General features: G+C 41.2%; 1 protein-coding gene across 4 annotated transcripts; it reads left to right on the forward strand.

Moving 5' to 3' along the window:
* Positions 1-69: 69 nt before the first annotated feature.
* Positions 70-12490, forward strand: CCNE1 (cyclin E1). Of its 4 annotated transcripts, none has more exons than XM_032701443.1 (11): positions 70-260; positions 335-443; positions 613-681; positions 6995-7137; positions 7215-7350; positions 8153-8299; positions 9099-9194; positions 9565-9699; positions 9784-9895; positions 9981-10138; positions 11012-12490. In XM_032701443.1, the coding sequence occupies exons 1-11, from the start codon at positions 247-249 to the stop codon at positions 11132-11134; spliced, it is 1242 nt and encodes a 413-aa protein (XP_032557334.1). In that variant the 5' UTR covers positions 70-246; the 3' UTR covers positions 11135-12490. The 4 variants fall into 4 exon arrangements, with proteins under 4 accessions (XP_032557334.1, XP_032557335.1, XP_032557336.1 ...); XM_032701444.1 differs by having other exon boundaries at positions 71-260; positions 353-443; XM_032701445.1 differs by having other exon boundaries at positions 116-133; positions 353-443.
* Positions 12491-12861: the final 371 nt, after the last annotated feature.

The raw sequence follows: 12861 nt of genomic DNA on the forward strand, positions 1-12861 counted from the left end.
GCAGGAGGCGCCCGGCGGAGCCCGCCCGCCCCGCGCTCCCGCCTCGCCCTGCCCCGCCGGCTCACCCCCCGCACCCGCCGACCACCCGCCGACGCACCCGCTTCCTCCGGCCGGGAAAGGGGCCGACGCGGCGGTGAGTGAGCGCAGCGCGGGCGGGCGGGGGAAGCCGGCGGGGCCGGCCCGTTCCGCGCCTCCGCCGCCCTTTGTGGGCGCCGCGTCCCGCCCCGGCCGGGCCCGGAGGGCACCATGCGCCGGCAGAGGTGAGTGTGCCGGGCCGGGCCCTGCGGGCCGAGCGCCCCGCGGGCACCCCCGCGAGGATTCCGCGGCCGCTCAGCTCCCCCTCTCTCGGCAGTGACGGCGCGGACGAGAAGGGCCCCGCCAGGGCGGACGGCGGTGGGGACGGGGCCATGCGAGCCCGCAAGAGAAAAGCTGATGTGGCCACGGTGAGTGCGGGCCCGGCCCGCTGCCCATGGCTGCGCCCGGGCCCTCGCCGCCTTTTGTTGGGGTGCGGGGCCGTTCGCTGCGCTGGGACTGCGGGGATGTGCCCCTGGGGGACCAACAGCTGCTGGTCCCGCAGTTTGTGCTCCGGGAATTATATTCCTCTTTCTGTAGTTCTTACAGGATCCCGATGAAGAAATTGCCAAGATGGAGCTGACTAGAAAAAAGCAGTGTGCAAACCAGGTAATTGATTTGGCTTCTGGTAATCTTATTTAGCCCTGTTGTTGTTTTGCAGTGCCTCGTTATTATTGCAGGCGTGGTGAAACATGTATGCAGCTGCCACATGGTGCATAGCAGTGGGCAAGGGGGACTGTAGGCCCTGGTGATGGAGCCTGCAAAACACTTCAGTTCATGCACGTTGCTTTGGAGCCTTTGCAAGAGACAAGGCCTGGTGTGTTGGTCTGAAACGTGATAATACTTAAGTGTGTTTAAATGTCCTGGGATTGCAAGGATGCGCTTGAGAGAAGTCTTTTTATGCATTTAGGCCTACTCTGCCCTGACTTCTCTGTAGAGTTGCAAAATGACAGTCATGCTCATGTAGCTTGCTGGCCAAACAGGAGACACTTAAGCACGTGAACAGGAGACACTTAAGCACTTAAACAGAATCATCTCTTGAGATGGTTCTCTTTGCAGTCATGTCTCTACTTTGTCACCTGGCAGAGGGAAGACTCTCACTGACAGGGGTCATTATACTGACAAAGTTCCTGATTAGAACTTTGAAGTGTATACTAGGTGCTAATGGCATGGTAAAATAAGCTTCATTTCTCTGTAGAATGAAGGGATAATTTCTGTAAAGTCACCGGTGAAAATCAGTCCTGCAGTGGAGGTTGATAATGACCATTGCCAGTTCTCTCAGTAAAACATTTGGAATTATCTGAGTTATGAAGTGAAAACTACCTTTAGGGGTGTCCTCTAGTTCCCTTTATGTGCTTTCTGTACTCTTCAAAACAGAGATGCTTTTGGTATCTGTCTTGCATGCCACGTTGGTGTGTGGTATTGAAAGCATGTACGTTGAGATGCCCACTGTAAATAAAAAAGAGTGGTCTGTGTTCTGGAACAGGTTTATTCGTTTATTCCCCTCCTTTTTTTGTCTGCATGCACACACAGGCTCGCTCAGTCACTGTCACTGAGACTTCAGCCCCTCACTGCACACACAGGGTGATACTTAAGTTGCAAAAGTCAGGACCGGGCTGTGCAGGCTGCACTCGTTTAGTACGTGAGGCTGTGCATAATGTGGCACATCTAACCAGAAGTGGCAGCTGGAAGTTCTAAGACTGAAGTGGTACCATAACAGATGGGCATCATTGTTTGGAATGGCCTCTGCTTGTTGCAACTGCGTACACTAGTTATCAGTCAACATATTAAGCAGGGCTCAAATGGTGAGCATTTAATGAGGGGATCTCTCCTTCCCTTCTGTTTTTCTTTTGCACAGTATATTAAACTAATTTCTCACTTCTGACAAGGAAGAGCTGCCTGTCCTTCACCACAGCTTTCTCCTTCACCAAAAGATTCATTCTGTTTGAGCTGAGCAAGGCCTTCTTGTGCATATTTATTGCATAATAATAAGGTAGCATTGAAAAAATCTCAAGAGGGACTCAATTTTACCTTTTTCCTGAAAGACAGTGAAAAGAAACTTGAAATATGTTTTGCATACATTGACCTTCTGCTTTGAAAGTAGATAAAGATTTCCAATTTTGTCTTCTTGTTTGTCCTTGGCTTGGTAGCCATTTAGTGATACTTCAGGAGTGATAGGTAAGCTAAAATTTATATAATTTAGGTGGTAGGCATTAAAAATGTTTACTTGGGAATTTTTTGAGTTAACCATAGGATGCTGGTGGGATTTGACCCCTTGATTCTGTAAACCATAAATAATACAGGTGTCTGTGTATCTTTCTCTTCACAGAGAAGGGGTTTTTTTGTTGTGACAAAGTAGCCAGATTGTTACAGATCTGGTTAAAAAAGCTAACATTTGGCTGCACAGCAGCAGCTCTTCAGTCTATGGTGTGACACAAGCTATTCTCTGATATAAATTGCCATGGACCACTAATGAGAATATGTTTACGGTTCCAGCAGCAGTATAGCAGGCTTGTATGATAGCCAGGGCGATAGTTATTCTGTTGAGACATGACAATTCTAAAATGCAAGCAGCTATAAATCCACTGCAGCCCATACCACATGACTTGTACATTAAATAAATTGTTTACTGACACTAGTTTATCCACAAAGCAAAATATCATGGTCACATCCCACTTTATGACATCTTCAGAGTCAATTCATTAGTTTGCTTCTGTGGAACATAAGGCCTGAGTTCTTAATTAGGATGCTGTTACCCTTTATGTGATGAAGGGTGGCTATATCATCAGGTCTGTGACAGCAGAATATTGCATAAATTCTGTGTTTGATTTTAGAGAACTAGCACTGCTGTAATTCTGCTAGCAATTCTCATATTAATGCTGGCTGCTTTCTGTGGATGAATACACTTCCAAGGCTCTGTGTAAAACAAAAGTCATCTAACTAGATTAGTCTGTGCACTTGTGATACAACTTACATGGCCACCTCCATCTAAAGTGGAGAATTGAATCTGGAAGTTAGTTTGTTTAGATGAAACCAACTAATGTTTTCATGTGTAAAGGTGGAGTAATAGGAAATACTTTTGATCAGTTTCTCACTAAATATTTTTCGGAATCTGATCTGAGTGTTGTCAAAATATTCCACCTAACTGTTTTGAAAATATCTTTGACTAATGTATATTAACTTTAGAAGATCCAACTTAAAAAAACAAAACCTGCAAACAAACAGCTTACAAGTCTTCAGACAAACAAATAAAGAATGTAAATACCCAGGCTGAGAGCTTGACTTGAGCCTAATCTGAGTCAGGACAATATTGTAGTGGAAGCTCCTGTGCAACTGAGAAAGAATTAGAACAACTTAATAATGTCAGTTACTCTTCTCTCTCCTGTTTATTAATTCTGGAATCCCTTTCCAATGGCAGAGAAAAACCCTGTGCTTCAAACTAATGCATCCTGTGAGTGAAAAATGACTGGAACTGTACATCTTACTATTTCTGATGGGCAAACTAGGGCTGTGGCCTAGTGATCAATACAGATGTCTCTGTTACAAGGTGCTACTTTTAGGGTGAGATAAACAGGCCTGTCCATCTCTTGTTCCCCTGCCTTTGATTTTCATGCTGAAAACCCTCTGACTTAGCTGTTTGAATGCAGTTCTGAGTCATCCTCTTCCTCTTCTGCTGCCCTCCTTCACCTGGGTCTGTGGAAGCTGCTTCTGGTGGCTCCTGGCTCACATTGAGACACACGAGTGCCTCAGCAGCTTGTGTTCTTACAGTGGTTTCTTCACTGAAGGCTCTGCCTGGCCTGTAAGCAATGACCCCAGTGGTCATGACCTGCTCTGTTTTGTGTCTGTCCTATATTCTGAAGGTTGCTCCTAAGATGTGTTTCTATGATGTTTGATGTATCAGTGAATGGTGACATGCTGCAGAAAACTGAGGCCTGGTAATGTTTGAGCTTTAAAAAAACCTACTACTGAACTCTCAGGTCTTTGTTGTTTAGAGCTGTATGGGCTTTACTGCTCTGATGGACTTCATGTCACCTACCTTCTGCCCTTCTTGGTGCTCCTTCTCCTGAGGAGCCTTCTCATGTGCTCAGTTTAATTTCTCCAACCTGTATCTCCGATTAATTGTTTCTGTATCTGGAATATTAGTGTGAGTGTCGCCAGGCTTTCCTGCTGGGCTCCATATAGACTTGAAGAGACACTTTTCCCCACTGATTTTTTTGCTTGCATCTTACTTCAGCTCCTGTTTGCCTCAGAAATAAGCCCAGGACTTTGGTATTTCCTCTGTTAGGCTGCACAGACTCTTGGTAACATCTTTGCTTTCTACCAGGTCCCTGCTTTCAAATTGGCTCTGTGCAAGCCTAGAGGAAGTTCTTTGTGGTTTCCTCACACCCTCCCCATCTTAAATTGTTTCTTTTTTTCAGTGGTGGCTCCTATTTCCTTACAGTTACAGTGTGATGTAATGCAGTTTCTTGGTACCATGTTTTTCACTTTTGATTGAATGTCTTGCTAAGTCTGCTTTGGAGGCTCAAGAGTCTGATAATGCTTGTTCCCTCAGCCAGAATCTGTGCCAGACTTATGGTGTTCCCTCACCTACACTAATTCAGACTCCTGTCACCCTCCCCAGTAGCCTCTTTCTTTTGAGGGCCCTGTACATTAGTTTTCTTCTTGTCTCTAGCTAAGCTATATACTTTTTGTGCATATAGCATTTTTTCCCTGGTTGTCTTGTGAAGTGACATTATGTAGTCAAAAACTTTGTTTTCCCCTTCTCATAACACCTAAAAAGCTCTTGACCTTTACTTCTATTTCGTTATAGAAGATTGAGGGTGGTGAAATCTTTTCAGTAACTTGTTGTATGTGGTATGTGAGGTGTCAGCTTTGAGAACTTTGTGGAGCAGATCTCCGGTCCTTCATAAGCTGCTGGTGTAGTAGGCACCTTTAAATAGATACTATATAATATACTGCTTTTCTGTTGGTTTGCTGATTAACTGATAAGACAGCACTTCTGCAAAGGCTGTTGGCAGCTGGGCTTGCTGTGCAATTTGGAGAACAAAGTGTGACTAAAGTCTAGTTGGGAGGGAGGACAAAAATTAACTTAAAGCAATGCTGATATGACACTTTCATTCAAATTTTCTGTTTGTAAGGAGTCTGTAATTTTTAATATAGAGATTCTATTCCCTCTTCTTGCCTTCCCCCACCCAGATTCAATTGTGGCATGGCTGGGTTTGCATGCAGAACTCTAAGAAGAAAAAGGACTGATCTGTGTGTCAGTAACTCAAAGTACAAAGCAGCCTTAGCTGTGAGCAAACTGTGAAATGTGGTTTTGGTTTCATAAAGCCAGTTGTTTCTGGTTTTGAAGCTGGTGCAGGAGGTGGCCATTTTGCTGGAAAGTGATGTCATTTGTAGGAAGGACAGGGCAAGAATCAGGTGTGCAAGCTTCTTTGTGAGAGGCAAAGTTTCATATAGTATTTTGCTTGTTAGCACCTAATGATTCTTCTGATTTTTTTTTTTTTTTAATTTTTTAAAAGCACATTAGAAATCTTGCTAGGGAGTTCTGTCCTTTTAGTGGTGCAGAACAGATCAGTTTGCAGCAAAATGGCTGACCTCACTGTTTAGCAGAAATGCCAGATTTTAATTTGCTTAGGCATGATGACATGGTGCTGGCTTTGTATTCTACTGCAAATAAAACAAGTAGTATTTTCCCGGGGAACTGCGTGACGTGTACAACTAGATCTTGTTTGAGTTAGGCAGGAGGAAAAGCAAACCTAAACTTAAGTTTTAGTCCAAATGAAAGTAAAAGGACATGACAGGTGAAGAGTTGGATGTCTGTTTGCAGACCTTAGCAGAATTCTGCATATGAAATTGTCAACTTGATAGTTTAGTGGCAATTGCTTAACATGCACTTTCTTTATTCTGAAAACAATTGGGTCATAAGTGCTTTGGTCTTTTATTTTAACACTGCTAGATGAATAAGTAAGAAATTCTATAAACTACTGTTTTTCTGTGTTCACTGTCTGAGATGGTTTACATGTAACTGTGAATTCAGGCATCCTATCTACATGTTTCTTACCAGAAATCCCAGCCTCACATTTGGGTCTTAAAGTTCCATCTGCTTGTTCTTTAACTGAGGGCAAGTATGTTTTTTGTAAAAACAAAATGCAGCGTGACAGTAGGAGACTCTGACTTGGATATTCTTCCATGAAACAGTTGTGGTCCTTGAAAAGGAGAGCAGGGTAAATGTTCTTCAGCTTTAGTTGCAAACTTTCTCTACTCTAAGCAACACCCAACTACTCAGCAGTGGAGAGGCCACACCTGTAGTGCTGTGTCCAGTTCTGAGCTCCACAGTACAAGAGAGACTGGAACATACTGGGAAGAGTCCAGAAAAGGTCCACTAAGATGAGTCAGGAACCAGAGCACCTTTCCTATAAGGAAGGCTGGGAGAGCTAGGATTGTTCAGCCTAGAGAAAAGAAGGCTTATGGAGGCTGTATCAATTGTATATAAATATTTGAAGGGAGGATGTAAAGAAGATGGAGCCGGGCTCTTTTCAGTGATGGGACAAGAGGAGATGGACACGAACTGAAGCACAGGAGGTTCCCTCTGAACATCACGGAACACTTTTTACTGTGAGGGTGACCAAGCATTGGCACAGATTGCCCAAAGAAGTTGGAGAGTCTCCATCCTTGGAGATGCCCAGGACCATGTACAGAAGGCTTTTGAGTAACTGGCTCTTGGTGGCCCTGCAGCCAAGGGGGAGCAGGGGGGTTGGACAAAATGACTTTGCAGCCTCTACCGTTCTGTGATTCTGTGCAGTTCAAAGAGGTAATCATAGTGCTTGTCATAGTTTCATGCCAATGTCTTTTCTTCTACTTACAACTAAAATTAGTATCTAAAAATGCACAGTGTCAAATCTTCTATTTCATTTATTAGATGTCCTGGAATAACATTCACGAGAATATCCATATGCTAATTCCTACTCCGGATAAAGATGATGATCCAGTTAGCCTTGATTACTCTCGCTTTGTACATCTGAGTGTTGTTCCAACCAGAGCCACCCCATTACCAGCTCTAGGGTAAGTGTGCTGCTTTCTGCTGCTGCTCTGCCTTCCTCTTGTCTGATGATTCAGGACTAAACCTTGATCTGTCTTAGCTGGGCAAACAGGGACGACGTATGGAAAAACATGATAAACAAAGAAGAGACCTATGTGAGAGATAAACTTTATCTGCAAAGGCACCCTCAGCTACAGCCTAAAATGAGGACAATCCTTCTAGACTGGCTAATGGAGGTAAGCTTTCCTGTGGTTGTGAGTGTTTCAAGTGTGCTTTTGTTGAAGTGCACTAATAACTGTCACAAGTGCACTTCATGATCTTTGCATTTAGCTCCAGATACTTGTATTCATCTTAAATTTTGTCAATAAATTGCACCAAACTTAAAGATTATATGATGTATTGAGTTGGTTTGCCAACTGACAATATATTCTGTTATTCATTTAGATTGATAGTGGATAATAATCAATTTTTACCTAACATACTGTAAGTTTTTTAAGGTCATGCTGCAAATAAAAGTTGGACAAATGATTGTGAAAGTCACTGTAGGAAGGAAGGTGGGGTAGGTTAGAGATCAGATCCATCTCACAACCTTTTTATCCATTTTTGACATGTGGAATGTGCTACACCTCCTCTCTATGTGAGTCTTTTTTGCTGTCTGGATGACTTGGTGGCACAATCTCTTAATTCTAAAGTACTTGTGAGAATTTTCTCTTTTGAGATGTTAGAATGATGCATCTTTGCAAAAAATGAGGAAATAATGTTCTGACATAGTTGGAACATGTGCTTGCATTTCCTAAAAGGCTTTTCTCTATGATCTGTTTTTTTTTCTTGGAAGTTTCTGTAGTGGCACTCATCTTTATCAAAGGAAACTGTTTAACTCATGCTCTTAGTTAACATGTTACTTCACAATAGCAGTGAAGCAGAAAGCCAATATGAATTTTATGTCTATCTCTTCCTTTTCTTTGAATACATCTGTAGCATCTGGTTTTGACTCTTTAACACTGCTCTTGACCTTTGTAATCTCTGTTGTCTCTCCAGGTTTGTGAAGCCTACAAGCTTCATAGAGAAACTTTTTACTTAGCACAAGATTTCTTTGATCGGTTTATGGCAACACAACAGGATGTTGTAAAAACACTATTGCAGCTTATTGGTGTCACTTCTTTATTCATAGCAGCAAAGCTTGAGGTAAGTATCTCCAGCTTTACTCACACATAAAAGTGTGGATGCACACACAGCACACTCATTGTACACTAGACATGTTTCAGCAGATTTTATGGAGTTTGTTGCTATGTCTTTTTCAGCTGGGGGATAGAAAAAAAAGACCTTTTTTTTCTTTTCAACACTCCTGGTTTTTTAGGAGTGGGTAAAGTTATATTGTGATGTTAGCTACTTTTATCTCATTAGAGAATTCAGTGCTAGAATAAATGTGAAGTTTTAACTGCTGTTGGTAAATGAATTTTTAGCTGGCTGCTGTATACAGAGACTACTTGTTGCAGTTCTGTTGTCAGTAGCATACCTACTGCATGGTAGTCTGAGCTATTTTTTAGTTACTGGAACAAATTGAACTATTAAAATACACAGTGCTTTTCAAGTTCTTACTGTTAGTCATTTAGGAGATCTATTCTTCAGTCTGCCGTTCTCAAGTAAGAGATAAAAGGCCTTTTCTTTAGAATGTTTAAAAAAATCTGGATGCCAGTTATGATACAGTCACAGTGGTGCTGTAGTCAAACATAATGCAGGTTGTACTGATCCATCCAAAGTGAAAGGTTATGATGAACAAAAATTCCGTGTCTGTTAAAGGTAGAAGAGAACATCAGGATTAGGAAATGGGAGGTGGTTCTTTCCCCTCCCCTGCTCTCTTTTGAAAGGTTGAAGCAGTGGTGGGTTGTTCTTTTTATTTCTTTTTAAAATTTTTTTTTTAGTTTAAGATGAGACCAGTTACAACCTGTGCCGCAAATTAAATACATGATCTCCTGTCTTCCAGGAAATTTATCCACCAAAGTTGCACCAGTTTGCCTATGTTACAGATGGAGCCTGTACAGAAGATGAAATCATCAGTATGGAGTTGATCATTATGAAGGTACTATTTAAAAGTGGAATTAGTTCCACTTCAGTTTTTAAAAATGTATAGCATGATCAGACTAAAAGCAGAGCACCTCACTTAATGTTATGTGGTGCTGAGAGGTACAGTTGCTCTTATTCATTAGAAAAGTCTTTTCTTTAGGTGACAAGTGATCCAAAACATCCTCTAGTCTGTGTGTATTAACAAAATGATTTGATCCCTGACCCTGTCAACAGGAAGAGGTACAGGAGAGGATTTGATTACTGTGTTTCAAAGACGCCTTAACCTACTGGGATTAGAGCTTCTGATCTGGAGTATACAAAGTTGCATGGTTTAAGTTAGGAGCTCTTTCTTGACACTGAAGTCTTGTGTATGTCTACTCTTTCAGGCTCTTAACTGGAACTTAAATCCACTGACAGTTGTATCGTGGCTAAATGTTTACATGCAAGTTGCATATTTAAACGAGCTTTACGAAGTAATGCTGCCACAATATCCTCAGCAAATATTTGTACAAATAACAGAGGTGAGACTGATTTCCTTCAAATGCTGCTTCGCCTGGAAAAAAGTGTTCTTGTGCTACGCTCATTAAACATCTATTGTCTTGTAGCTCTTGGATCTCTGTGTGCTGGATATTGGCTGCTTGGAATATACATATGGAATACTTGCAGCTTCTGCTTTGTATCACTTCTCTTCATCTGAGCTGATGCAGAAGGTTTCAGGTACTGGCATTTATAAACTATGTCTGATGTACTGACAAACATTATGTCTTCCTTCAGGCAGATAAGCATGTGCCTTGTCTTCCAGGCTATGAATTCTGTGAGATAGAGGAATGTGTGAAATGGATGGTCCCGTTTGCGATGGCTCTGAGGGAAGTAGGAAGCTCCAAACTCAAACACTTTAGCGGAATAGCTCCCGAAGATTTGCACAATATACAGACGCACATAAACAGCTTTGATTTGCTGGTATGGATGATCATGATGGGGACAAAATCTGTCTGTGAAATCTCTGAAGTCTTGTTTCTTCTTTGGTTAGAACATACAGTAAACTTAAGTGAAGTATTATCAGATTGATGCTGAGTGTATTTGGATGATAAAAGGCATAAGGTTGTACTCTAGTTCCAAAATTCTTGGGACAGAGACTTGTCTTGGGACTGACCTGTTCAGTATTTAGTTTAAAAAGAGGATTGTGATTTCAGCCTCTCATCTGAAATGTCATATAATTACCCTGGAAATCAGAAACATATTTCTACCCTTTGGGATATTTTAAATACCATGTGTTAGACCCTTCTCTATAGGAAATACGGATAATCCAGTCTTCTCTGATGAGAAAGAGAAAAATAAAGACTGATCACTTGAGACTGATCTTGTGGGAATGTTGTGTGACAGTGGTAGTTGACAAGCAGTTGAGCAAGAGTGGTTTTTTGAGTGAGAAACTTGCAGAGGATCAAAATCTTGTCCAACAAATTGTGGTTAATCTTAGCTATTGCGGTTGTTTTTCTCATTGGGTTCTTTAATTGTAGTAGAAGTTAGAGTTTGTCCTGTTCAGTTTCTGGATTTTGCTTCCTTGGAGGTACCAGAATGTTTATATCTTATGAATACCTAATGCTAATCATCAGATTCCAAAAGTTAATAATGATCTCTTCGAGTTGTACTACAAGACAACTACAAGTCACTATTTTGTACTATATATGATTTATCAGTTACTGTTAGGGGGGTTACAAACAGAAATGCATTTCCAGATGGGCAGTCTATCAAGTTATGAAACACTGAATTATGTTGATCTGTTGCATAGACATACCAAAGTAAAGATTTCTTTTCTTTTTCCTGTACTTTCAGGACAGAGCTCAAGCAAAACAAGCCATATTGGCTGAGCAAAATAGGACTTCACCTTTCCCTACTGGTGTCCTTACACCACCACAAAGTAGTAAGAAACTGTCTTCTGGACTACCATCAATATGACTTTAGAAACTGTTGACAAACAGTTTTGCTGAAGTGCCTGTTCTGCTGGTTTTCACTCCTGCTCCATTACAGAAATGCTGCCAGTGAAGTTCATAAGCTTTTATGGAATCTGAAAAGGAAACCTTGCTTTCATGTGACAGAAGAGTCTCTCTATTTGAAATAGTTTTATTGAATGTTAAAATATTTTTAAAGAGATGGATCAAGTACACCAGCCACTTGAAAGAACACCGAAGTGTGCTCCAGATGCTGCTATGGAGGGTGATGCTTGATCAACCATTCAGAAAAAGGGCTTGAAGTTGAAATTAGTTCCTGTCCCAGGTTGTCCTTTGGGTAATCTGTCCCTTATGACAAATGGGCAAAAAATGCTGTGGAAGACAACATTTCAAAGCCTCTTTTTTGAATGGCTGGCTTACAACTTGATGCCTTTTAAAAAACTTTTTATTGTAAAAGCTGCTATGTGTCTGTGTATTCATTTTTAATAAAAATGCTGTCTAAGACAGCTGATTTTATGTATACTTTTTCTTTTAATTATGATCAGCTAAGGTGTTTTCAGACTGTGACCACTAATAGTCTGGGAGTTGGGGATGAATAGTGTGGTAACTATTGTTTTATTTATTTACCGCTATTGGCTTATCAATTGAAACTTTTGTTTTGGATACTAAGGTAAAATTGTCATGTTGGGCTACTTGGATTTCCACTAGCCAGATGCAGGAGGCTAGGGAGGGGATAATAAACATGACAAGTATATGGGGAATCCTTCCACAACACACTTGTAATCATCAGCATATTGGGAAATTCTTGAATCATTGTCTGGTTAGTGAGAGGTGATCAGCAGGAAGAGTCTACCTCTTAAATCATAATCATTTAAACATTGAGATTTCGGCATAGTGTCTGTGAAAATAACCATAATCATCTGTGCAAAATGAAATTCTGGAGAGCTGTGTGCCTTTTTTACAGGAAGGTCCTTGACCTTTGCAGTGTCTGAGAACCTCAGAAGTCCTAGCAGGATGTTGTCTGGAAAGCCATGGTTCTGGAGAAGAGGGGAATACAGAAGTAAATGGTTGCCTGTTTTTTCTTGTTGTGTTTGCTTTGAAGGACTGTTCAACAACACTTAAAGCTGTTATGAGACTACCAGGATTCATCATGACCTGCTGCAGATAACTTAGGTGCTACAACACTTAATACTTCAGGAAGCTCCTACTCTGTTGTGGGTTAGTTTTCTAAACATTAGTTCCCAGCAAGGCTGCTTTTTATTATTTTTTTGTTATTCTCCTTTCTCTTCCCTGACCCGATATTCTGATAAATGTTAAAGCTTTAATGTAATAAAAATGCCTATGGTAACTAATGGTAAGCAAATTATTTGGTGCTGCTGGCTTTTTTTTTCCTTGCAATGAATGGTTGTAAGTTCTGTGCTAACAAAGCAAGTGTAAATGTGAGCTGAACAAGTAGGCTGGTTAAGGTTTAATTTCTCAGAATTACATGTCCTAGACAAGGAAATGTATTTGTCAATTATTGAAAAAGTTTGTAACACTGAAGGACTTGTCAAGACACATTTTGGTACTTTGTCCTTAAATTTAGAACATAAAATAGGGGTGGGTGGGGGAAACAATAACCCTCCTGAAAGGTAGTCTCTAGGTTTAATTCCTCAATCACCAGGCAAGCTTCAGTACTAGTCCTTTTGCTGTCACTTTTCAGTTCTTGGTCCCTTTCATCTGTTTCACCAAAAA

This window comes from Chiroxiphia lanceolata, chromosome 13 (assembly GCF_009829145.1).
Source record: "Chiroxiphia lanceolata isolate bChiLan1 chromosome 13, bChiLan1.pri, whole genome shotgun sequence".
Classification (NCBI taxonomy): Eukaryota; Metazoa; Chordata; class Aves; order Passeriformes; family Pipridae; genus Chiroxiphia; species Chiroxiphia lanceolata.